At 36.2% G+C, this 27,622-nt stretch overlaps 2 protein-coding genes and 1 non-coding gene across 4 annotated transcripts; all 3 read left to right on the top strand.

Moving 5' to 3' along the window:
- The first annotated feature begins 954 nt into the window (after nucleotides 1–954).
- Nucleotides 955–1,073, top strand: LOC116172869. Its single transcript, XR_004145788.1, has one exon. It is a non-coding gene; the product is annotated as a 5S ribosomal RNA (ribosomal RNA).
- A 5,549-nt stretch (nucleotides 1,074–6,622) lies between these two features.
- On the top strand, nucleotides 6,623–13,688 carry LOC116171265 (venom dipeptidyl peptidase 4-like). 2 transcript variants are annotated; one of them, XM_031488000.1, is made up of 15 exons: nucleotides 6,623–6,831; nucleotides 6,881–7,028; nucleotides 7,077–7,171; nucleotides 7,222–7,296; nucleotides 7,363–7,415; nucleotides 10,488–10,684; nucleotides 10,740–10,909; nucleotides 10,953–11,183; nucleotides 11,234–11,457; nucleotides 11,504–11,717; nucleotides 12,397–12,581; nucleotides 12,637–12,831; nucleotides 12,879–13,039; nucleotides 13,083–13,294; nucleotides 13,499–13,688. In XM_031488000.1, exons 1-15 carry the CDS (start codon nucleotides 6,820–6,822, stop codon nucleotides 13,658–13,660), a joined length of 2,334 nt encoding a protein of 777 aa, XP_031343860.1. In that variant the 5' UTR covers nucleotides 6,623–6,819; the 3' UTR covers nucleotides 13,661–13,688. The 2 variants fall into 2 exon arrangements, with proteins under 2 accessions (XP_031343860.1, XP_031343861.1); XM_031488001.1 differs by lacking the exons at nucleotides 6,623–6,831; nucleotides 6,881–7,028; nucleotides 7,077–7,171; nucleotides 7,222–7,296; nucleotides 7,363–7,415 and adding an exon at nucleotides 8,396–8,637.
- Nucleotides 13,689–16,664: 2,976 nt separating this feature from the next.
- LOC116172773 (venom dipeptidyl peptidase 4-like) lies at nucleotides 16,665–26,112 on the top strand. Its single transcript, XM_031490037.1, has 15 exons — nucleotides 16,665–16,765; nucleotides 17,614–17,746; nucleotides 17,799–17,890; nucleotides 17,943–18,017; nucleotides 18,072–18,124; nucleotides 18,170–18,366; nucleotides 18,413–18,573; nucleotides 18,625–18,855; nucleotides 18,909–19,132; nucleotides 19,179–19,392; nucleotides 19,439–19,623; nucleotides 25,144–25,338; nucleotides 25,398–25,558; nucleotides 25,602–25,813; nucleotides 25,861–26,112. The coding sequence occupies exons 1-15, from the start codon at nucleotides 16,754–16,756 to the stop codon at nucleotides 26,005–26,007; spliced, it is 2,292 nt and encodes a 763-aa protein (XP_031345897.1). The 5' UTR covers nucleotides 16,665–16,753; the 3' UTR covers nucleotides 26,008–26,112.
- The last annotated feature ends 1,510 nt before the right edge of the window (nucleotides 26,113–27,622 follow it).

Here is a 27,622-nt window from a genome sequence, read left to right as displayed (position 1 = left end):
GTATGACCGAACGTCGGCTTAGCATGTCGCCGGCTTGGTGCGGCGACAATTCGTGCTTTACCGGTTTGGCAGTTGCCGGTTTGGAATGTTCCGATTCGGGGAAGATATTATCACAGATTTAATAAATCTGTGATATTAACCTTATTTTCGACACTCCCAAAGAAACTACAGAACAGCTTCCTAGCGCAAACCAAATACTTAAAAAAACGTTTTTCTACAACTGTCAAAAAAACCTGTCATTTTCTGACGGATTTCGAAACGCGAAGTACTAGATTTTTAATCGGTTAATTAATATAAGTAAGGTTGCTCTTGACAACGTGCGCGAAATCGTCAACAGTGAAAAATAGTTATTTATATAACAAGAGCGCGAAGTTCAATTTCGCGCATTGAGACTGAAGGTAGGTATTTTGACGAGGCGAAGCCGAGTTAAAATATCAGTCAAATGCACGAAATAACTTCGCGCTAGCGTTATATACAATATTTTTTCTACAACTGAACCGATTGTTAATTAAATTGCTGTTTAAGTTCAACTTTGTCCCGTGCGCGAAATAACTATTTTCTACATTTATATTGACCTTTTGATCATTTTGCGCACGCGATTTGATTAATTCTTAAACGATTGTAGGGAAAAGGTGATTCCGAACCTCAAGCAGGTATCAAAACTTAAAATCCTGGCTTTCGTTGCTACTTTACCCACTTGTGCACTTTTCCGGGCCGTTGCCACCGAGAATACAGGAGGGCGCATTTTCCCTTTACGACCTTGACGCCAAATATGCCAAAATGACAGTTTAACCATGGTACAATAAGACAAGTTTAACAATCTTTTAAGAGTGTCCAAAGACCAAATTGGCGGGCAAATTCTCTAAATTCAGGGCACATTTATAATATTTGTCGCGTGCTCTTTTTTTTAAGAAAAGATTCTGCAACTGTTTCTCTTAGAACACTAATATTGCCGACAACGGCCATACCACGTTGAAAACACCGGTTCTCGTCCGATCACCGAAGTTAAGCAACGTCGGGCGCGGTCAGTACTTGGATGGGTGACCGCTTGGGAACACCGCGTGCCGTTGTCTTTTTTTTTTATTTTGTTTTTCTATTTATTTTAGATTTTATTTTAATATCACAAGACAAAATATTTTAATTAATAATCGTAATTCATAATTATAATTAATTTACATTCGTCGAAGGATCCAAAAAGGTAGACTATAAGCGTTGAGTGAAATTTAATTACTCATTGCTATAAGTTTGTATCATAACGGTTGTTGTTATAATTTAAGGGTGCGTTTGCACGCCATGGTGTAAGAAAAGTGAACTAAGAAGTATTTTTGAAATATTCGTTGCTTTGTGCTGCCATCCCGAATCCGCGATCCCTATTCCCTATTTGTACTTCGTTAGGTTGCTGACACTCGCATACATTCGTCTTGAGATAAAATTAAAAATAGTATTTTGCTTATCTTTGGTTACCACCTGTAACTGTAAATATCGTTCCGTACCTCTAAAAAGGGAATTTAGTGATCTTGCGAAATAAATTCTACCTAAAAATACTTATTTACCATAATATGCGGTTTTGTTCAGTAATTCAATTGAATGCTTATAGTAATTGTAATTCCTGAAATGCCATTCAAAGTTGGGTTATGTTATGGATTATGTTTACCTGATTTTCTATTAACTGCAAAATAACAAAAAAAACCAGTACCTACCTAGGTAAGTAAAGTTGAGGTTCTTTATTTTAATATAGTTCTATTAATGGATTGTTTTAGGCTATCCTTCGACTGTACACATTTCCGAAGATTGACTTCCGACACCGAGTACATTTTTTCCGATTATCATTTTACCGAACGATGTCATTGCAGTGCGTTTATATATAAGGCCATCGGTCACATCATGGTCAGAACACGATGCGGTCAATTATTGTAACCGTGTATTTCTGTACTGTTCATGTTCTGACCGTAACCTGACCGATAATAATGTGAATCGGCCTTAAGGAATACTCAGCCTTTATGATCACAAAGGACAATCCACGCAATATTTTTAGGAAAACCAGATTTGCAAGTCAGCAATACTAACTCATAATTGAATGTTATTTGTTTGGGTGTGAAATCATATTTTGATATAATACCGATAACATTGAGATCCTTCACTCAACGATTGAATTATTCAATGCCGATAGTATGTAGTTCATTCAAATTATGGGAACCAAGATGGCATCCAATCGGTGGGGTTTCGTTATTATTAATAGTGCTTAAATTTAGTTGTAAGTGACGTGTACATTTATTATCGAATAAATATATAATCTTCAGTTACTGATTTCTTGCAGAGTTGTCTGATAGCACTTCCGAGGTGTAAATACCATCGTACAAGTCGACAGTGCTATTAGATAGCAACTTGGGCGAGAGTATTCTTGCCCATAAGTAGCGCTTCGTCTGGTAAACGTAAGCAGTATTAACACTGTATTATCAATTCAGAAACACCATCCCACATAACCTCTTTTTGTTGTAAGCTCTGAAATTTTTATATTAATTAATTATAACGTAGAGTGAAAAATCCCATGATCCTAAACTCAACGTTTATAAATACTTCTTTTGCCAGTTTCTTAACCCAAATTTTGAATGCAGGTAACGTTAACCAGTGTAATTCCTACTTATGGTACGGTTTTTTGCTGGATACATTTTATCTGCATTAATAACCAACAAAGCCAATAAAGGAATAAGTTATACTGCTAAAAAATAGATACATTCATACATTCCAATAAGTACTCCAGTTTAAATTTCCCGCTTTGTAAGAATAGTATACCGTAGCCATCTTAGTGGATACACGTTGAACTACACTGAGCACAGATTTCTTTTCTATAATTGTTTTACGAGTTATTTTTCAAGTGTACGGAGTTCATACCGTTTGTGCTTTAGAAACCACATATTATCCATTTTTACATCACGTTTTATTCCTTATATGTTCAAGAATCTGGAGAAACAATTTATATTTCAAAAACTTCTTTGACCTTTGAATTATACACAAAAGGTTGCCATTGTAATCGAACGTCTACTTTATACACTTTCAGAGAATGAGCTATGAGTTTTAATGCAATATAAACCGTTCACTCATAATTTACATACATTTAAGAACAAGAAATAACAAACATTTCCGAAAAAAAATGTATATTTTTTAAAAACGGTATGAATTCCGTTAGGCATGTTTCCCATAAGAAAGCTATTGTGAGATAGGCAACACACAATACTGATAGCGCGCCCTTAAAGTAGAAAATGATAACAGCAACCCAAACACTGTAATTTTGTAGACCAACCAACATTGATAAAGTCCCTGATCAGTTATTAAATGATACAAACTCATAGTATTATAGTATACCTTTTTGGAACCTTCGATGAATGTAAGAAAATAAAAGACTAAGGACTTTAGGCCAATAGAATTAATTTAGTTGTGGCTAAAAAAAATATTTGCGTTTTTTAACGTTGACATTGTTTTTATCCGTTTTTTTTTGTAATAAAACCTAGCATAATTTTTGTAGGCTGTACCATTGATTATATACGTTCGTAGTATATAATCAATGGCTGTACACAGAAAAAAAATTTGATCTTAAACTTTCCTTTTCGGAACATATATTGGTGACTATTGCTTCTGCTTTAAAAATGCTTGGCTTTATTATCAGAAATTGTCGTGATTTTTCCAATATTTTTGCTATCAAATCTCTAGATGCTGCTTATGTGCGATCCAAACTAGAGTATGGTTCTCTTATTTGGTGTCCTTACTATGACTACCATAAAACAACCCTGGAAGCAGTGCAGCGTAAGTTTCTGAAGTTTTTATCGTTTAAATTGGACAGAGTTTATCCCGCAATTGGTACTGATCATCAACTACTGTTATCTCGATTTCAGGTACATTCCTTAGAAGTTCGCAGAACTCTGTCAAGCCTTAACTTTCTCTTCAATTTGTATACACACTAACCTAGATTGTTCATCTCTTCTTTCCCTCATTCGGTTCCATGTGCCACGTTCTTCGGCTCGTAATGTATATACTTTCAATTGTGCTAAGGCCAATACAAACTTACTTTGTAAATCACCAATATTTGTTATGGTAAGCAACTTTAACAAAATTGCTAATATGTGTGACATTAACACTTGCTCAGTATCTGATCTTAAAACATTGATGTAATATTTTTAATCTTATTTTTAATCTTGTTTAAGTTTAATATCATTTAATTTGGTTTTTATTAGGTTAGCGGTTAAGATATTAGTATATTTAGTTATTGTGCTTTCTTAGATTAGTAATTGTCCTATAATTGGAATTTGATCCTGTTGGCCTTAAATCATATTATTATTATTATTGTCGGTGTTTCTTGTGAGAACTCAGGTCTAGCCTGGTTAACTAATCGCACGGATTAAAATCAAGTAACGATTAGTGTCTGCGTCTGTCTAGTGCAGTTATGTAGGGTTCTAAAGAAAAATAAAAATTAAAAAATAAAATAAATATTCGCACACTCACATTGGAAATCTAGGGATAGTATGTAATTCATACTTACCAACATAGCTATTAATGGCCACAATAGTCAACGCTATCAGGAAAGAAGAAAACAAAACAAAAATATCATTATAATAATTCCTGTACTTTTATTAAATAGAGTTTATTGTGTAAGTGTTTCTTTGGCTTTGCGTTTGGGTTGTATACGAGTGGGTTGTGATAACGTGGTATGTTTATGTGAAGAAGGAGTTTTGTGTTTTTTAACTGTGCTAGGACGTGTAACTTTATTCAGTGGACCTGTCTTTGTGGTACATGTTGCCTTACTTGTATTTATGGTGTTTCTTTGTTATGAAGACGTTTCAAACAAAGAAATAAAAATTTTGCGTTACTATTTGAACAAAAAGTTCAATTCGGCGCTCCAAAATTGTTTTCAAAAATCCGGTCCGTTATTTTTCTTTTCACTACATATGCCTAATATACATTAGTTAATAACATTTTAGAAAATCTTTTAGAAAATAGAAAAAAATTAAATTTAAGAAAAATTTTAGCAAAAAATGTTGCAAAAAAATTTTAGAAAATAATCCCAGAGAAAATTACAAAATTTTTGTTCTAGAACTATTCTTTTTTTCTGAAATTAAAAAAAAACGCTTTTAATTATTTTTTAAGTTTTGGATAAAATTTTTCTCCAAAACCATGTTTGCAATTTTTTCTCAATGTATTCTAAACATGTTTCTTCTTTTTTAGATTCATCGTTTTTTCTATAAAATTGTTTTTCGATTTTTCTTTAAAATGTCTGAAATGTTTTCTTAAATTTTTTTGAAGAACCTAAAAAAATAGAATTTCAAATTGTACGAAAATGTAAGACAAATTGTTTTACTGCTTAAATTTTATCCAGTTTTTTTAAAAATTTTTATTGGGAACTTTCTGAAATTTTTTTAGAAAAATATGAAAAATTAAAAAATGGCTTTGGAGACAAAAATTGTTCTCAAATTGTACCCAAGAGTTTGTTTCTTTTATATCCCAAGTAGTAAAAGAAGTTCCCGGAAACGCATCCGTATTCGCCGTTAACTCTTGCGGTGAACGTCGAACAGAAGGCGCTACCCTCGATACTACAATCATCTAAAAGGTCAAAGTCGTCGGATGTGTGCGTAAGAAGAACGTCTTTAAAAAAAGTTGTGCTCCGTTTCCATACTCCGTGTTACCTTTAACTGTGTTCTACTACACTGTAGTGCGATCCACAAGAACAAATACAAAAAAATTGTTTTAAAATTTTTAGGGAATTTTCATGAAAAATTATCTACAAAAAGAAACATTAAAAGACATTATTATACACTTGACAAGCGTAACTGCAATTTATGGATGCTCGCACAATAAATATTATTATTATTATTAAATAATTCTAAAAACACATTTTTTCTGAATTTTTTCTACAAATTTTGTTCGAAAATTTTCTTCGAGATATTTTTTTACCAATTTTCCTAAAAACGTTCCTACAGTTTTTTATCGTTTTTTCGTTGTTCGGCCAAGAATCGCGGTGGAACTTTTTTTTCGAATTTTCAAAAGCTAATTCCAGATTCGTGATTTTCACGTTCAATAACCCCCAGATACCAACTGTCGTCGAAATCAGAATTTCGCGCCCCCAAGTAAGTAGGAATTTAAAAAAAAATTCCAAATCGGATAGGGCATACCCGAAAATCTATTCGAAGACGTGCCACCCATCTTTGTAACTCTTAGGGTTGCTGAGAAAAAAATTAAAGATGACATACAAATTTCACCACTTCTTTGGTAGTGACTCCCAAACGAAACACGTTGGACCCTCTGTTTATTTGGAAAAAGTGCTTGTCTTGATCCCCTCTATCACCATTTTTTTTTACATACGGTCATGTAACGCCCTGTATATCTGTAAAACTGTCAGTACCTACTTGTGCAATAAGTCAAAGTGTTCCCGGACTTTATGTACACGGTGTATTTGCACATATTAGCGCGACTTTGTAAATAATAAAAAGGATAAAAGTTAATTAACTGTGCATATGCATCAGGGCCAAGTTCAGTTCTCTTGCTTGGATTTTTAAAGACAATGTCTATCCTTTACCACCCATTTACATTTTAGAAAACAAAAATGTATGATAGCTAGGTAGGGAAGTAGGTCAAAAATTTTGAATATTTCAAGTACCTACCTATAGCATAGCTACTGCTACAGTCAGTCGATAGGTTAATCCCACCTTTGTGGCGAAACTATGTAGTGACATTGAAATTTGTATAATGATCATAACGTGAATTATTCTAAAAACGGTCGTGGAACTGCTTATTTACAACGGCAGTCGATGATTTTTAACGCCCTGTATAATGGTTTCAAAGGTAAGAGACAAATTTAATCAAGTACAAATCTTTAAATGAAATGTTACAGATCGTAGTGCTACTTTTGCTATTTTCCGTGGTAGACAAAGGTACGTCTTTGGAAGAGATTAAAAATCAAACTTTGGAGGCGTACGGATTAGACGATTATTTGGAGGGGCTTTTTAAAGATAAGGGATGGAACGGAACTTGGGTTTCTGGTATGTATACAAGCGGTTTAGTGCCTTTTTCGCAATTCATGTTTCCAGATACTGATTTTATCGTTAAGGATTGGGATAGTAACATTCATAATGTCGACGTCAAGAGCAATGAAGCAAAAATATTAATAAACGGCGAACTGATAGTGAGTAGATTCGTTAAGTGCATCAGAAAAAACACTAGGAAACATTTTAGAAAGAATACCGAGGTAGTTCGATATCTTTAACCAGCAATTTAAAATATGCTTTAATTAAATACAATGCAAAGGCGGTAAGTCGTAAGAGATTACTGGCACAATTTTCACTTAGGTACTAAAACATGAATTTCCGTCTGCAGATCTATCGACACTCGAGAACTGCTCAGTATGCAGTATACGACATTGAGAACAAGTAAGTGTCACCTTGGTTTTTACGTTAATTTACGTCAAGGATTGTAATTACTGTATGTTTGTACCCGAGCGTGCAGAGTAAATGTACCTCAGTGAATAAATAGGTGGGAATATGGTAATAAATTCCTGACTAGTTTTGTTATAACAATTACTTTTGCGTTTTGTCAGTTTATGACAGTTATTAAAATTTTCGCGAGAAAGTTTATTTATACCGACTTTAACCTTTAAATATCCGGTATGTAAAATTAATTATATAAATTGCTCAACATAGGTAAACTGGTAAACTTTCATTGGGCGGATCAAAATAATATGGTGACATTTTAAAAAGTTGTGAAATTAATTAAGGACCGTTATTGCTTTATAACTGTCGGTAAATTCACTCACTAACAGTCGATAAACGAGGAGTAATGATAGACACTTAATTGTGTTTACGTTTTTTTTTGTTATATCTCGATATCTTTTTTTTCTGATATTATGTCTACTTTTCTAACTGAGGTTCAGTGGAAGAACAAAAATATGTTGAACTGCGCCTCAAGATGTTGATGAGTACGTATCGTGTCAATGTTGATTGTTGAACGAAAAGACTTTTCGTTCAACATTGGCACGATCCTATTCCGGAAATCGCTTGCACATAGATTGTAGATTGACATAAGGTGTGTTGTGACCGGCAATCTTTCCTGGCGAGAGTAATATATCATTTCTGAATTGTGACGATTTTAGACGATACTACGTAACAGGGGTTACATTTCAGGGTGAAGAAATCCCTGACCGCCTTATTAAGTTTTACGGAAATGTTAGATTTTTACCCAAAGTACATCCACGGCTACCTCGACTTCACTAAAATACTTTGATACAATTTCCTTAGCAAAATTTAGAAAATGATATCCTCTTTAGGTAAAGTTATTTTCATAAAATTCCTTTTTGTTAATACGTTTCTTTTACATAGGTTATGCCATAAGTGTTAATTTAATTACCTATGTTTGTTTTACCTATATCGCAATCCGAAACCCATTTATTAATGGAATACGTAAATTTGAATTCATTGCAATTAGGTCTGATTTCGACATTGTAGTCTTTGGATACCTATATTTTTCTTTGTAAGTTACAAGCATTGGGATGAGCGTATTAAAGAGGTACCGAGTTCTGGATGAAATGCAAACACTCGCTTTCGAATTGAAGAGTGCTACCTGTCGATTAGCTGGAACTGATCTATTACATTGCATGTAAGTATCGATTAGCAGATGTTCTCGCAACTACCGCAACTTGCCGTGACTTGTACACGCCTGGCGCCCCAAATTATACGAGTATGAGCTTTGTGAAACCCGGTGGTTGTTTCACCGGAAGATCCGTTTCCCCTGGTTAGCCGTTGCCAATTTTCTTTTCTTTCTTTCAATTTGTTATGTTCATTGATATCCAAAATTTTACAACGATATTGTATGTGCCTCCGTTCTATTTTACTATGCTAAATAAAATAATTCATCAAATGAACAATAGAAAAATACGGAATATCTGCCATTTTTTCCGCACACAACTTAAAAACTTAAAATACATATATTTAACTCAGTTAGAAAATTACCGGTACTTAATATTGATTGTAAATGAAAAATTTATTTTACCTTCCTCTAACAGAGTTCGTACATGAATATTGATTACAGTGAAAGAAAACAGGTACAGATCTTGTCTTTAAAGGGTATTTTCAATTACTGCCTCAACGCCAACACTACCACGGGTCAAGATCCTTAAAGTAAAGTGGTCCATACAGAATACAATAAACATTTACGCTTTACCTTATTTATACGGTATCTAAAACTACCCCTTGAGTCGTCCAACCTTGGAAACCTGGATCGCCTCTATTTAGGATTCGGCGAATGAAACCAAAATTTGCTCACTTTAAATCCTGGCTCATAGCGGAGAGGTTTAAATGTTTGCAAAATCCCAAGGAGTTCTCAATGCGTAATCCAAATGGCAGAGCCCATTTTAAACGTTTTAATTTCACACAAAGTTATTTACAGCGGATGACTTACGATACCGTCGTTTAATTAAATAAGTCCTTTTTTAATGTAGAGATTTGTTGGTTTTATATTCCCTGGTCAGATTTTCCGCGATAGGGGGTATTGCGCAATATTGCTTTTAAATTTTAAACTTATTACTTTACCTGCGTAAATGATGATTGACAGCTAATGTCTTCTCCAAAAATTGATCCTGGACTCGTCCCTACTTTCCTAACACCCCCCTCCCCCCAAATTGTGATAAAAGATTATATCGGCGATCTTTAATCATTAATCAATAGACTGCGCCTACATAACTAATCACGCGCGTGTAAGAACCATTAATCAAAACCTACCAGATTCCAAGAGCGCTTAGTCAGCGCCTCTTACGTTGCGTTATGGTATCACTATCAGTAATTCTGATTCAGCTGTTTTGGTAATCGTAATAGTTATTTATGTATTAAGGGCATAATAGTGATGTTTATATTCTCGAGGGCGACGAGTTAAAAAGCTCGAGGGCATATGGCCCGAGAGCTTTTTAGTCGCCCGAGAGTATAAACATCAGTTTATGCCCGTGGTACATACACAATTTTATGTTTTGCAAATAGTTTTCTTCGTCAAAATTCGTTTACAAAATAATTCATTATGTTTGATCGAGTATGCGTGGTTCGAATTTGTTAATATGATTGAAACCATCCATCCAAACGTAATTTTAAATAATTCTCATCGTGAATGAGCAAGAAGTTCCAGAAACTATACGAAATAAGGCCAATCTTGGGATTTAGTAGGTATTGACAATTAATTGACGTTTCTAATTTTCAATGACCTGCAAATATTTGTCTGTTTTGTCATTAAGTATAAATAAGTTACTATGGTGATACTTAATGCCCTAGGGCATAAAGTGGTATTTTATGCCCGCGTATCACAGATATAAAATGTGCTATGATAGGTTAGTAAGACAAAAATTGTGATATCGACTTATCGTCCGTCCGACTGTCTCCAGTATCCTTTCTCATGCGATTAACTGGTTACGACGCAGTTCAATAGCATCATAATAAGAAACTGATTAGAATTTGCATTTACAGAGAATTTCACGTTTTACACAACAAGAAACATCTACAAACAGCACAGTGGGCACCGCAAGGAATTGGTTTAGTGTACATCTTCGAAAACAATATTTATTACGTTGCCACAATTAGTGACATTCCTAAACCAAGGCAGATCACAAAAGATGGAGCTACTGGAATTATCTTCAATGGCGTTCCAGATTGGGTCTATGAAGGTAAATTATTATCGTTCAAAGAATTACGTAATTAGTTTTTGTTTTGTGAGTACAGAGGAGGTATTGGGATCAGGATCGGCGCTTTGGTTTTCTCCCAACGGAAAGTACTTGGCATTCGGCAGTTTTGATGATCAGAGAGTGTTGGATTATCACTATATGGTTTACGGCACTCCGGGAGACATTAAAGATCTGTATCCGACAGTAGTGTCGCTGAAGTATCCCAAGGTAACTGTTGATGTGTGACACTATGAAGACGAAGGATTTTTAGGTGGGCACTAACAATCCAACTGTCAAAGTTAAATATGTCAACTTAGAGGACCCGTCCAGTAAGGTATCGGAGCTTCGGGAAATTATACCAACTCATGTGGTCAGTTCAGATTATATACTTCAAGATGTGGCATGGGCGAATGACACCAACGTCGTGGCAGTTTCTTTAAATAGGCTACAAAATGTGGCTGCGGTGTTTGGATGTAACATTCTCAATCAGTTCTGTTATGAAGTACTTACGACTTCTTCGCGAGTAAATGCTGATAACTGCTTTATTTTTAGATGTACACCTCCCGACAAGATGGGGGTTGGTTGGAAGTAAAAATGCCGACTATCATTAACAATGGAGCGAATTACCTCATTCTATCCGCAGAGCCGGAAGGAAATGATTTTTATCAACACATGTCCATTGTGTACGGAAGAGATGTATCGCAGAAACAAAGACTTACATTCGGAAGACGGGTGGTTAATTCGATTTACGGTTTCGATGAGGAGCGGAGCTTGATGTACTTCTACCGTACTATGTTCAGTTAATCACTCCCGATGCTTTAGATATTACTGGGGTACAGCGAATGACAAACCATACCATCGACATGTGTACGTTTACAACTTAACTGGAAATACTGAGAACTGTTTGAGTTGCGATATGGAAACACCAGAAGGATTATGCGAAGTGGCCAGTGCATCTTTTAGTAAAAAGTTTTCTTATGTCGCCCAAATATGCAGTGGACCAGGCCCTAAAGTTGTACAAGTTCAGAATCTTGAGGTAGGTATTCTGATAGAGGCCTGATATCTCGACTGGGTGAGTGCGTCATAATACAACATAATAATATAACTGAATCAGAGTTAAACTGGTTAACTTATACAGTGATATTCATTTAGAAGTAGACATAGGGATTTCCTATCTCTGGTTTTAAAAGACAAATACTCTTCTGAAGTGCTCCTAATTTTATTAATTGGAATATTATTGCTTGTGCGATGTATTCAACTGAAGAAGTTGATATTATCAATTGGTAGAGTGCCGGTATCAGTTTCAGGAGCATAAGAGACTTATTTTCAGTGTTGATCACTTTAAAATAAGTGGTTATTTAAATGCGATCCACATAAGACACCGTAAACAACCTACAATTTTAACGGAGAATATGAAACTGAATGTTTTAATTGTTGTGGAAGAGAATCCTTAAGAATCCATAAGAAACTTAAGGGAAATAGCTGCCGAATTTAATATCTCTTCATCATAACCTAAAAGCATACTATTTACTGTTGTTTTTTTTATTAAAATCTAGAATGACAATGCAAAATGCGTGCCCATGTTATTGTGGTTGCATAAAATTAGCCGTGTTTCAGAAGATTGTTGTTATTTAAAAGTAGACATAGGAAATCCCTATGTCGACTTCTAAATGAATAGCACTCTATAGTACTCTACATATGCTTATATATTACAGTCTCGCAAGTACTTCGTATGGGAAAACAACACTATCGTACGAGAGCGATTAGCCAAAAAGCTTCGGCCTATACGAAAAACCTTAAAAGTCCCTCTGATAGGTGGATTATACGCTACAGTGCGACTGTTACTACCTCCGACGTTAAACAAGAAAGAAAACAAGAAGTATCCCCTGATTGTTAACGTGTAAGTGGAAAGAATCCTGCAATAGCTTCTTATAAGTACAGCGTTGACAAGATAGGTACGCCGGACCCAACTCAAACAGGGTGGTCAATACGTATTCTCAGGGAATAGAAAATTACTTCGTCACAAATCATAGTTATATCTACGCATATATAGACGGAAGAGGTTCTGGTAACAACGGTAACACGCTGCTATTCCAAATTTACAGAAGGCTAGGCACGGTGGAGATTGAAGATCAAATTGAAGTTACGAGGTATGTTGACTTAGCTCAGCTTTTGTCTGTCTATAGTGGTATTTTAGGTATTTGCAAAACAAATACAAATACATCGATGCTGACAAAACGGCAATTTGGGGTTGGAGCTATGGCGGATTCGCCGCCCTTTTGGCGCTACTTCGAGATACAAGAAACGTGTTCAAATTAGCAATTGCTGTTGCACCGGTCACTAGCTTCTTATACTACGGTAACTTGTTCAAATTGTAAGATAAAATAAATCCCTCTTTCAGATACGATCTACACGGAAAGGTACATGGGATTACCTACAGAAGATGATAATGCAGTAGGATATCAAAACGCAGATATAATGACTCAAGTGGAAGGACTAAGAAATAAACTGTTTCATATCTTCCATGGGAATGCCGATGATAATGTACATTACCAACAGTCGATGATGTTAGCGAAAGTACTTGAAAGGGCCGACATTAGATTCTTCCAGCAGGTTAGTCCATTGCATACAAGACTCGGAGTTCGACAAGCTTGATAAAGCTCAAAATGACCCACCGCCATTTCTATCTTCATCGTTCGCTAAGAGCTCCCGATCATGAGTTTAGTTAGGGCTTTCTTCAGCCTTGTCGAGTTTTACGATCTTGAGCTAAGAAGTTTATTTGGCCTTCATGTGTATAATACTGGGGGGCAATTTCAGAGTTATCCCGACGAAGCTCACAGTTTGATACACGTCCATCGGCATCTTTTTCACACGATGAGTAAGTTTTTCGATTATGGATTCAAAAATCAACATTTGAAAACTTGGAAATTACGGAAGGTTAAAGTAGCAGATATTAATTCCACTGTAAATAAAGTATAGCTTTAAATAAAGGTATTTTTGTTTAGTACTTTCTTTTTTCAATGCAGTTCTTGTGTCTTAGCAATACAAGAATGGGAGTCCTCTAATTAACTTTTCTATTATTTAGCATGATTCTGTTTGTGGTAATCGATTACTGCTAGCCTTTTCACATGTACCTCATGTTATGCTAGAGTAGAACTTTTTTGTAAAACCATTATAATTCACATCGTAGGAATTCCATTCGTACCACCCAGCCCATGTCGATTGCTACCGAGATTTGAATGTGGGGCGAAACGTCCGACATTTTGACATAAATGTTAGATGGCTCTGCTTGTAATTTTTCCCGAGTTGGTAACTGTAAGTACGCTATAAGTGTGGGAACTACTTCGGCGAACGAACAAACTCTTTGTCCTATCATTCTTCATACGTATTTACCAGCGTTTACAAAAGCACTTGACAAAGAACTCTCGCGCTCTTTACAAATAACGACAAAGCAAATAATTTTCATTCGCACAAATTTAAGAAACACCTACATGAGAGTTACTCCTTCATTTGAGGTAAGCATTTCCGAAAATATTCATTAGAAAAATTTGTTTGGAAGCTTTTGTCAGTATCACTAGTGTATAGGGCGGTGACTTTAGCCGTTTTTTTAACAAACAAGTAATCTTTCGAATTTACATTTTGGCATAGGAAGATTTTAAATGTACCGCTTTATGCAGGGATTATAAGCGAACAGACGAGGTTAACCCTTGGCGCGAGTTTCCTACAGCTTCAATTTTAATTAAAATTTGGGAGTTAGCCTAATTTGTCGCAAGGTCATTCATTTGACGAGTGAGATAATCTACGCGAGGAAACATTTTCGAATTGGAGACGCGTTCTTTACGTAGAAACGGAATCAAATGTACATTAGGCGGTCTGTCCTAAGATAAGTAGTAGCTGGTTCGCTACTTTCCTCTATCCTGCTTCATTTGGTGGTAACTTTTCCAACCCATTATATTTGTTAGTAGTCTAGTTCTTCTTCTTCGGTTCCTCCCATTGATTTCGATTATCCTTCTCATTAAACAGTATCGCCTCAAAATATGTCCTATCTACACTCCTTTCCGTCTACGTATTGATATTAATCGTCCATTAATCACGTGATCTTTTTAATAACTTTTTAAACCCCCCTTTCTCCTGGCGATACGTGGCTTTATGACTAACCCCCTTCCCATCCCAAAATCATGTGAATTTTTGGTACAAAGAAATCGTTGTCAGGCAACGGGGTTAACTCGCGACTCTTTTCGGTTTAGAATTCGGGCGTTCTAGCGAAAAAATAAATACACGTGATTATTTCACTACACCCCCTCTACCCCTTTTTGCCCCCCCCCTCCCCGTTGAATAATAGAGGATCCCAAAGTAATTTTGATCTTCCTGAAGAAATTGACCTATGAGAACCATGTCTATAAAAAGATTCTGTATTGAATTTCTTTTCCGTTGTAAGAAGTACCATCGTACAGCACTCTCGAGATATTTTGACTCCTACTCCTACCTTCACTCTCCCTTTGCAACTTTTGTCAAGACTTTTCATTTTGGTCGTTTAATGCAAATCTACTGTTAACATCCCGAGGTTGGTGGTTGGAGCAGGGACGACTTCTTTATTATCTCGTAACAAATGACCTAGTTACAAGGATTTTTGGAATGCGCTACAGTAGGTACTTAAAAAACCACAACTACAAATTTATGGTGTTCCTAAGGTCGGATTTGGCCTGGATAAGTTACACTTGCGCATCGTGCGCAATATACTGGTGGTGGTGTTTCAAGGAACCGGAGTGAAGATATTGGTCTGTTGGTTGTTTCAAACACAGAGAGGAACCCCAGAACCCTTTCATAGAACAGTTAATGGAAATGAAAAGATGGACGAATGGATCATCGTGCAAGTACCGCCATCGAAATAACGCGATCGCACAAGATCTACTTGGGACTTATCTCCGATACAACCGTAGTCAGTGTTGCGATACGCAACGGTTTTAAGAAGGGGTCAGTGTAGCGATTTTTGTAGAGCTATATCAAGGCGCCATCAAGTCGATAAAGGATTAGTAATCGGCGATAAAGAATGAAAGCGGATGTGACTGATTCTTTTCATGAGATAGGATATACCTTCTAGATTAGTCTAGTATATTTTAACGCGGTGATTAACTTCAACAATGGATACAGAATAAGAAGTATATGTCATTTAAAATTTATGGGGTTATGTGTACATCACTGTAAGGATTCTAGAGATTAGTGGTAATGATACAATGACTTTACCGTGACGGATAGGTACCCATTTGTAACATAAATTGAAGTGTCCGAACATTTCTTCAATGCACTACTTTATATGTCATTTCCTATATGACTGCACTTGTAAGAGTTTTGATGCACTTTCCTATTTATTTTACATTTATATTTACCTATCTACCTTTTTCGACTACCTAGGTACTTAACTAATCAATTTATCACCAAACTAAAGTTCAACAAAATATGACTTTCATATAATATGTCTTTATTCATTAGAGGCCACATACAACCCTGAACCCCAACCCCTGAAAATATTTCCATAGTTGACCAAGAAGTCTTGGGATGCTACTTAGCTGGTAAATCAGAAGTCACTAAAATAATAAATCGAAAACGTAGTAGTTCCTGAAATGAATATAGCGAAGGTATGGAAACGGATATTGCCACGCAATCGCTAAAACGAGCGGTCCTCGAGCTACGTCTTAAAGGCTCTAACTTGTACGTCGCGTAGGTACATAAACACATAAAGAAAAACTAGTAAACAAGGACAAGGAAGAAAACCATAATTGAGATCGATGGTGAGTTGAAGATAAAGAATGGTCAGAAATAGCTCACTCTAGGTTAGGAAAGGCTGTATCCGTGAATGGAATGATCCTAAAAACTGATGAAGTATAAAGTCTTGACGCGAAACACATTTTATAAGATGTACATTGATTCCGCAAGTTTACTGAAAGTTTTAATAAAACGAGTAGATTGTTTAAGTATGTAATGCACGGCTATTTGATTAGATAATTTTTTACTATATGTATAAGTGTTGCTCCTATCGAAAGTCAGTAAGCCCGAACAGGTTTGGACGGAACAATGGAGGTGAGGGTAAGTTATTTGATTAGGTAACACTTGAAATTAACAGTGATAGCCTTGAGTTTTACGATTAGGTTGTTTATTGATGTATTTGAGACAAGTAATTATCTTTTTGATAACTCCTGGTTCAAGTAGATCTAGTGAAAAACATGATGATGTATGCATCCCCAAAACCACTGCCAAAGGGGGGTAGTGTAATAGTGAAACGCGGACCTATGATGTACGTTATCGGTTTATTCCTACTAATAGGTAGTAGATAAAAGGCGCAATCTCACAGATATCACAGACAATCACTGTATTCCAATTATCGAACACAGATAATATAATCGATGTATTTTTGGAACACCCTCCGTTCTGGTTTGATACTACACTATGCATATGTAAAGTTACGTGTCAGTAACTTTGGTTTTAATTCACTGCCCAAGACACACTTTTTATAATCTAAACTAATCCCATTGTCAATGTCGTAACATTATACAGGGTATCTATAAAAGAACTCCGGGGTTTTAAGACAAAATATTTTAATACAGTAAAAAACGTACATACATGTTTTATACATGATTAGAAAGCATACATTTTCAAGATTTTTTAACAACTTAGTAAAGTTCAATGTGAGCTCCGTTAGTTAGTTAGTCCAGACGACACTGACTGCCTGCCGCAGCCGTTACGCCATTTCACGGTCAACGCTCCGCAGCGCTGCCAACTGTTGAGAGAAACATTCCCAATTCGTATGAGTAAAACTCTTTGAGCTGCTTGTTTCAAAGGAATTGATCAAATTTTGCTATCTTTTATAGTTTAAAAAATATTAATTTTTTAAACCCCGGAGTTCTTTTATAGACTCCCTGTACTTTCATTTTTAGATTACAACAATACTTTTGCTGAACATCATTCTACTAGGCAACTGCAGTGCCCAAAATTTAGAACCCTTTCAACTAAGTGAATATCTGAATGGATCATTTCTAGATTCTGGGTGGAATGGAAACTGGATTTCTGGTACACACGCACACATTTACACAATACGCCCAACCATTATTGCTTTTTTCAGATTCGTCGTTTATTTTTAAAGAAAGTGGCAACATTTACAAGGTAGATGCTGTTGACGGCCAAAAACACTTGTTTTTGGATAAGAATATTTTCGTAAGATCCTTTCATTGATGTTGTTGCCCCATCGTCATGTATTTAATTTTAGACCGATTACCCTTCGAGCACACTAACGTTTTCTAAAGATTTCAAATTTGTTTTAATTAAGCACAACATTAAACGAGTAAGTTTAGTAGGTAGTAAATTGAATACCTACTTTTACCAGAAGTGATTTTAGGTGTTCAGACGTTCCGATACCGCCCAGTATACAGTTTACGACATCAACAAACAGTGAGTTACTGCCATAAAGGTAACGTAAAGTAAATTATTTTGCAGACAGTATCATCATCTTCACAACAGAGAAGCCTTACAATACGTTCTTTGGGATCGCCAAGGAGAAGGTTTGGCCTATGTGTATCTTAATAACATCTACTATGTAGAGACAGTCGGTGGCATAGCAACTCCAAGACAAATAACAAACGATGGTATACCTGGTGTAATATACAACGGCCTTCCCGATTGGGTATACGAAGGTGAATATTGATTACTTTATCACCGTGTGTGTAGTGTTTTTTGTAGAAGAAGTACTATTGTCCGGTTCTGCACTTTGGTTTTCTCCAAATGGAGAAGGTTTAGTGTTTGTTCATTTCGATGACAGAAAGGTGAATGACTTCCACTATTTTATTTATGGCAACTCAACCGTGCAATATCCAACTGTGGTCACCATAAAGTATCCCAAGGTACCTAAAAACTAGTTGGGAAGTATCACACCAATTTTTATTTATATTTAGCCAGGAATGACCAACCCGACAGTCGCCGTCAAATACGTAAACTTGAAAAATAAAGAAAGCGAAGTGGAAGATATTTCAAGTATAATTCCCGTAGATATTGTAAGCAAAGACCATGTTCTACAAGATGTTAAGTGGGCTACAGACACAGATGTTGTTGCCGTGTCGTTAAATCGCGTACAGAATATTGCGGCTATGGTTCGTTGCACACTCACTACCAAAAAATGTAATACAGTAAGTAAGCAGTTACAGCCCAAGGAATCAATGTGTAATGAAACTAATCCTAGTTTTACGAGAAGAAACTCGCTCATGGATGGATAGAATTAAAGGCACCTATTTACAATAGTGACGGATCAAAATTTCTGCTACTGCTGCCTGAGCCTGAAGGAAAAGACACCTACAAACATTTATCTTTGGTTGAAAACCACGATATCTCACAACGTAAAAGACTTACATTCGGTAAACGGGTTATTAGCAGTGTATACGGGTGGGACGAAGCTAGGAGTTTAGTGTAAGTAGTTTTTTTGGTTTTGATTCCTCCAACACTATTGATTTAGATATTACGCTGGTACCATCGAAGGTGACCATGGTCAACAGCACGTTTACGTTGTTGATCTCAAAACAGCCTCTGATCGTTGCCTTACTTGCGACGTTGCCACACCAGAAGGTCCCTGCCAATTTGCAAGCGGTTCATTTAGTGCCAAATTCTCCCATTATGCGCAAACGTGTTCCGGACCTGGACCAAAAATTGTACAGGTCAAAAGTCTGACGGTGAGTTGATCTTACTAATGGCAAAGCCTAAAACCACTAAACACAGTCATCTGCGTCGTTCGTATGGGAGGACAATGCCGATTTACGCAAACGCCTTTCCAAAAAATATAAGCCGATTATTAAACGGCTTCAAGTGCCTCTCTCCAACGGTTACACGGTTTACGTTCGCTTACGACTGCCGCCGACCCTAGACGAAAAAAGCGATAAGAAGTATCCCATGGTCGTAAAGGTGTAAGTATAGATAAAGCTTCATAAACATTTATTTCTCTACCATCTGCATTGACACATTCAATTAAACATTGAGATGTGCTAAACAAAATGTCACAAATAACGGTAGGCGGCCAACCTAATTACCCAATGTAGTATATTTACCTATTGTCTACTGTTCAAACTTCAGGCTCAAAGAGTTAAGATCTGCGCATGTCCCCATGTCCGTAACTGACGGCTAATGAACTGACATTTTTTCTCTCTTGCACTTTGACACGAGTGCTATCGCGGTTCGATTCAATTTTCGAGAGGCTTTTAAACCCGAATTTTGTTCAGCAACAATAACTACTCTCCGTAGAACTTGCGGGTGATTAACCTTAACTTTTTTTAAACGCGCTATCGTGACCTCGGATATTGCGGAACGACCCAATTCTCAACGACCGTCTTAATTTCTTTTCCACAAATGGAATTCATTTCGTTCGGCCAATCGCATATCAAGAAACCCAAAATTGTTGCTTTCCCATATACGCAGCTGAAAATAACGAGTACCAAACTCCATAACGACGGATTTGTGATCAGCGAAGGGCCATGTAATTCTATCTAATTCCGTTTTAAGGCTCCTCTGTAGTCAATTTGCATTTCAATGTTATTGCAATTGGTTAGACCACCAACAATACACATTTCTACGTATATTCGTGGAGTGCGAAAACGGTATATTTCTATCCTTTTCAGTTTTGCATATTTTCTTCATTTATTGTTAAACACAATAGACCAGGTATAATGATCTGATGATGACTAATTATGTAAACAAGTTTATTGAAAAGGTGTAGTCAATATTCGAATAAAGCTACACAAATACCTGTTCCTTTTACTCCATTTGTCTATAATGAGATCTTCTGTAAATTACTTGATTCTAAGGTAATTATTGGAGAAAATTCGCAATGTTTGCTAACATTTCCCAATAGATTGTTAGTTAATTACACCTTATTATTATTTCCTGTTATTTGTTTTAATCAATTTTACTGATCAACTTTGATTTAGACATTTTTATAATTAATAGGTTATTATTTACTTATTTAAAAAAAGTTCTTATCTTTTCAAAAAATAATTTTACAGTTAGCGTATTCGTTTTATTTATGCACGGCCCATGAAGGTTTTTACGAACAGACAAAACTGCTGGTAAAAATGTAACTAACACAATAATACACATGTCTATACATATTGTCATTGCAACCTATCTTCCATTTTTATGGGTAGAACCATATTCCGCACCAAAAAGCATGAAATATCACATGGACATCAAGCAATCGAATTTACACCTTTTGGTCTGTAAGTATCGATATTGGCATCGTTTGTGCTGTATCATAATTCGGTTTTTTAAATCCTTAATTCAGTAGTGAAAATTGAAATTGGGCATTCCTCTATTTCTTTGACGACCAAGTATTCATCCTTGTTGATATCAGATCATATTGAAACAATTATAAATTGTGCACAACTCTTGTGCAGATAAAGTGCATTTTTTGAACCGAAATAGCTTAGTAAATATTTGGGTTATAAGGCTCTTCTGTTGTCAAGATATTCGCTTCGACTTCATCAATAGATGTCTCGTCCAGACGATTCATTCTGCCTCTCCTCCGACAAACTGTATTCGCTCTTATCGTGTTGATCTTACCAATGGATATATTTGTTCCACACGTCCCAATCGCTCTTTGTGAGTACCTCCTCCGGCAATTCGCTATAGAGATAAAAATTATAACCGATCACGATGAAGCGTCGAAGAGGTAAAAATGGATTCCTTTTGTTGAGACCTTTCATTAGAGTATGGATAAAACTAGCCCCTCTCTTCCCCGAACTCCCTATTTTGATAAGGGTAAAAAAGAGGGGGGCCTTAAAACATCTAAAAGTGATGGCCGTCTGGCGGACCTCCAAGGTATAGGCTACTTATTGCAAAAAAATCCAAGACTATATATGTTACCATTCCCCTAATAGTAGTTAAAAAAAAGTGGGCCCGGGCGGACGGGCAAAACGCAAACAATTACACATTTTTTTATTTCTTAAAAAAATCCGCTAAAAATAAGTACACAGTATATAGAACATATCGTTTTCTGTTGCCACATAGTAATGGAAATTAAAAAAAAATCGCAGCAAAGTTGATGTGAAGATTGCGGGACTCGCAAAAAGCATAGGCACTCAAACGGAAAAAGTAAATAGTCCGAAATTTGTTAAAAGTGCGAGAATTTTTTATATCTGCCACTAATAACGGGGAAAACCAACGAATTATGCCGCTTTTTTTGATACGGATATTCATTTTGGTGGTGTCTCGCTAACTTGACAAACTTTACTTTTGAATTGATGCTAATTAACCGGATTTATGGCTCAGTGGTAGAGCATTGGGTTATAAATCCGGAGGTCGGGTGTTCGAACCTGGCTTGAGGTGAATTTTTCATCTGCGGCGGAGATGGAAATTACCTTAGACCAGTTCCGAGCATTCTACCGGCTACTCCGAATTAGGTTTTCCTGCAGTTTTCCTAATTCGTGAGGTAAATACCGGAGTAGTATTGTAGTATAGACCAACTTAAGACCCTCTGCAGGGGCACCTCTAAATAGCATTATGCGGGTCACTCTGTATAATTGGGTGCATGCCTGTTGAGGGCCCAAAACAAGAGATGGATAATAAATAAATAAATAATTGAAACTTCTGATGAATTTTGTAAGGATACTACATAGGAATTGTGGTATTGTGCTTTCTCCTTATGTCGAGGTCATGCGTTTGTTCTGCCCTACCACATTTTTTAAATGTTTTTATGCACGTAGATAAGCAGTTTCATGGTACAAAATGTTAAAAAAACAAAAAGGAGTCAAATTTTTACACCACACCTGAATTGCGACAAGAAGCCAACAAATTATTGGTATAATCGTCTCACTATGTATCTAAAACACATAAGTGGTCGTATTCCGCTTGGGTTGAGCTAAAAAATGGGGCTACTATTTGATATCTTCCTAAACAAATTTCTTGAAGAATCTAGATAGAATGAAAATGTTTTAGAAATAAAAAAGTATTTCTATAAAAATAAAAATAAACATTAGCTAATTATATAGTAGTTTATCTAATCCATGTCATTAGGAACGAGGTAACAATGTGCCAGGATAATGCCAGGTAGTTTCTGTTGTCTTCCCTTGCAAGTAATGAGATATCGCCTTAGGGGTTTTAAGTGCAATTTTAGTTGCCTACCTTTATGTTAACGTTGCGCTCTTTTCTGAAAATCGCGGAACTTATTTTTTAAAAATATATGCCTTATCATAATAGATGGAAATAATATCTTTAAGTACCGCCGTAAAAAATACTGTCGGTTTTCCAAATTGGTGCTGTAGGTTTTTCTACTCCCATTACAACGGCTGTTATTTACGAAAAACGATTTTTCTATTCAACGATCTTCCTAAAAAAACTAAGACCGATATTTCAGCTTTTTTTAAGTACCGCCGTTCTTTTCATCATTGCAAAGAGTATCCACTATCGAGAATTTGTTAGACTTCAACTACAAAAGCGGCATTTCATAAGAAAGTTTAGTTATTTTTCAAATATGGCGGATTGACTACAGAGGAGCCTTAAGTCGAGACTTTTCGGCGCCGCACGCAGTTAGCTTGACAACATCGTACTCGTTAACCATTCGCCCAAAAATTTTGAAGAAACCTGCGCTATAATAATACATAAAATGCGCTAGTGGGTTCCCGTTACATTACGCGTTCAAGTGCTTGAAAGTGCTTGAAAAATCTTGAACCGTCTTAGAGGAAAGCGTTAATTTTCATTATTCAAATGCACTCGTAATTAGCTGCGGGGACCTTGTTCCGCGAAGATTGTTGCCGAAGTTTCACGGTTTTATCTTAATTTCGTTTAAGGAGCTCTGTATAAAAATCAGGCGTGGCGTGTTTCGCTTTTAGTCGACGATCTTCCATTAATTTAATTCTGTCTTCTACTTCCTTCTACCACCAGTAGTATATTATAGCCGATTCAAAATTAATGTCACTGGAAGGTCAAACGCAGACATGGGTTTGAAACCCTGCTAAATCAATGTCACTGAAGGTGAAACGTGGACGTGGGTTTGAAACTCTATTAAAATCAATGTCACTGAAGGTGAATCGTGGACGTGGGTTTCGATTCTTGCCTGAATTAAAGTGGTTCTGAGCTAATGTGAAGTTCAAACGGCTTTGAGTAATCGTTGGCTTCAAGGTCACTGAAGGGGTGGGACCTTTTCTCGTTTATTGGGTGCTAACTATATCGAAGCAGTCGGAGTTTTGCTTACCCCTTTTTAATGAAAATGTAAATCTTGCACTACCTGAGGCATATTTGAAAGCACGGGCTTTTCCACGAGAAATGCCGACTTTCATTGCGGCTGTCACGCTTATGTAGTTCCGGTTGTGTTAAAATAAGAACGTTGCGACCAGTAAGAATACAAAATCTTGTGATACATGTAACAGTGGTTACATTTCAGGGATGCTGGATCGTGTTATTAGATTTTGATTTTTTACAGTGATGTTATAGTATTTTACATTATTAGCCAGGTAAGTGAGTTTTTACTGGCGATAGGAGAAGTTGACTGGCGAGCCGTTAGGCGAGCTTGTCATCTCCTAGAGCCAGTAAAAACTATTACCTGGCGTATAATGTACAATATTTTATTTGTTACTCATTTGTAAACAATAGTAAACGTAAATAATTAGTTCTTAAATTAATCTTGAAGAAATGTCTAAAATATCATGCTATCCATGTAACAGAGACTTCGCATTAATTCTGGCCAATGAAATTACTAGATTACTAACTTGTAAAATTTTTACACGTCTGCTGTCAGTTTTACAGGTCTGCTGTCAGTTTTACAAGTCAGTAGCGTTTAAACATGACGTTTACCCGTTTGCGTTTTGTCTTGTTAATCAACGTTTACAACCGAGTAACAAATAAAAGTTTTTCCTTGAAAGTACCGACGGTTAGCTCAAATTTTTTATTTTACTTGTAATTATCCTACGACGATGGTCGAACTAGAGAAAAGATGTGTAATTAAAGAGTCTTGTCGTCACTGTCTCTATGGAGTGACTGTAGCCATATATGACACGCATGTTCTCTGGGGTAGAGTTATATAAAATTAAAATTCGAAATGAACATAATACCCAAGCGGGCTCCCGCTACACGCATTAAAAGGAAACTTGCTTATTGCTCTTTTTGCTATGTACTGTTTTGATCATAACTACTTCGTTTTCCTTGCGAGTCGGGTTCCTATATACGAATGGTTTCTCAGCTTTGACTACCGAAAAATGTCGATTGGATAGACAGTTCGCATGTAACGCATTTGGGCAGGAATGCACGTAGTCTTCGCGACGATTTTAAATGAACTTATACATTACATAATATGCAGATGGCTTATGTAATCAGTAATAATTAGGTACATTTGACTTTGTATACATACACTTTTTCATTTTCATGACCAGGTAGATAATTTAGAAAGCGTCTTCGCAACTTAACTATTATGCGATAATTCCGATGATGTTCGTCTTTAGCTATGGAGGACCAAATTCCAACGAAATTTCGAACGCATACTCAGCTGGTGAAGAAAACTACTTTGTGACCAACCGTCAATACATCTACGCCTCCATTGACGGAAGAGGTTCTGGAAAGAATGGGGATAACTTGATGTTTGAAGTATATCGAAGACTGGGAACGGTTGAGATGGAAGACCAAATTGAGGTGACCAAGTACGATCACTACCGTAAAACCAAATTACCCATTCATTATGGCGTTGCTTGGGTTTCAGATATTTACATAAGCACTATAAATATATAGATGCGAATAGAACAGGAATTTGGGGTTGGAGCTATGGTGGTTTCGCAACCCTTTCGATCTTAGCAAAGGATACAGAAAATGTATTTAAATGGGGGCTAGCTGTTGCGGCTGTAACCAGTTTTAGGCTTTACGGTACGTGTTGTGTGTTGTTTCGCACCCATAATTTACGTTTCAGATACCATTTACACCGAAAGGTATATGGGATTACCGACCAAAGATGATAATGAACAAGGCTACAACAATACCGATCTCACACGGTCGGTTGAAGCTTTCCGAAATAAATTATTTTTCATTGTTCACGGTAACGCAGACGACAATGTTCACTACCAGCAATCAATGGTACTAGCAAGGGCGTTAGAGAAAGCAGATGTTATGTTCCTTCAACAGGTAACGACTATTTATAAATCCAATAGTAGGTACTATATATTTTTTAGAGTTATCCGGATGAAGATCATTCGATTGGATCTGTGCGCCCTCATCTATACCACACCATCGATAGATTTTTTGATCGTGGTTTTCGTTCAGGAATTAGTGGGAACAAAGCACCTAACTTGCGGAGAAGGAGGAGGACACGTTTTTGATAAATATATTGTTTTTAGGCAACTCGATTGACAGTTGCAATATCTTGTGTGTTGTATCGTATCATCGCATAATTTGTAGCGTTTTTTAAGTCAACAATAAAGGCAAAAAATCACAATAAATGAACGCTATTTCAACAGTTTCAAGTGGCCAATATGTCAGCATTTCATAAGAATTAACAGGAATGATGCCAGTAAAAGTTCCAACTTTTACGTACTGTTGATCTTAACAACGCCGGAGTTTAATCAAAGTTGATTTAAACAGTGCAGATAAAGCGCATTTTTTTAACCTAAATAGCTTTTGTATTGACATTACCAATGGATATATTTCTCGCAGACGTCTCAATCGCCCTTTGTGAGTACCCTCTTCCGACAATCCGTTCTTGAGGTATAAGGGAATATACCCGATCACGATAAGAGGTCGAGGAGGAGGGCTGTGGTTGGTAGAAATTAATTCCTTTCGATGAGACTTTTCATTAGAATACCATGAAGGGCTTTGGTTTTGAGGTCGGGTGTGTGACGACGGTTGGTGGCTTAGATCATATAAACATGGATAGAGCTATCTCATAAGCTCTACTAAAAGACAACCGTCGCCAACATTCCAACGTGCATTTTTATGCCTATCATCTTTTACTATTAGTAAGTTGTAATGTATTTATCCTTTGCCGGGTTGATTGTAAAAGTGCGTAAGCTTGGCGATTGTTAGAACGTTTGTCCGTTTGACATCGTATATTCGCAAACAGCTGTTTTTGTTGTTTAACCTTACTTGACTTTACATGGTTATATATGAAACTAAACTTTTAATACTCTTCTGTACCACTAAATTATCCTATAAAGATGTATTTATTCATGTATTGAGAACCTTTTTTACCCTAAATAATAAATATTGCATTGTTTATTAACATTGTGAGGTTAAAGATTTGAATTTTCTGATTGGTTACCACTTTGCCATATCATTAACTTAACCCTGCAAACTGGAATCTATCCAGACTCCTTGAAAACTGCTATTGTTAATCCGCTTTTCAAAAAAGGTGACCCTCGTGATGTTACAAACTATAGGCCTATCAGCATCCTGTCATGTTTTTCAAAAGTATTAGAAAATGTTATCAATAAGCAACTTATGGTTTACTTACTAAAATACAATATTTTGAACAAATCTCAGCATGGATTTATAAAATCCAAATCCACTTGTACAGCTTTAAATGAGTTCGTATCCGAAATCGTCAGCTCTTTGGATAAGCGCATATTAACACTCGGATTATTTGTTGACTTTTCATCTGCTTTCGACACTGTTAGTCATGAGTTTCTGTTGAACAAAATGAACCGTTACGGCATACGCGGCACACCACTAAGACTATTTGAGTCTTATCTATCGAATAGATCCCAGTTTGTTAAATTACCACAGGGTCACTGCAGTAGCCGATCGTTCATGTCAACTGGAATCCCTCAAGGATCTATTCTTGGGCCCACGTTGTTTATCATTTTCGCTAATGACTTAGCACCTTACTTGTTACATTCAACTGACAATAGTGTGTTTATAACCTGTTATGCTGACGACACCAATATTCTAATAAAATCAAACACTACTAACGATCTTCTATTGAAAGCTCAATTAATA

The sequence above is a fragment of the Photinus pyralis genome, unplaced genomic scaffold, assembly GCF_008802855.1.
Source record: "Photinus pyralis isolate 1611_PpyrPB1 unplaced genomic scaffold, Ppyr1.3 Ppyr1.4_LG5, whole genome shotgun sequence".
Taxonomy (NCBI): domain Eukaryota; kingdom Metazoa; phylum Arthropoda; class Insecta; order Coleoptera; family Lampyridae; genus Photinus; species Photinus pyralis.
This window is presented reverse-complemented; position numbering and strand designations above follow the sequence as displayed.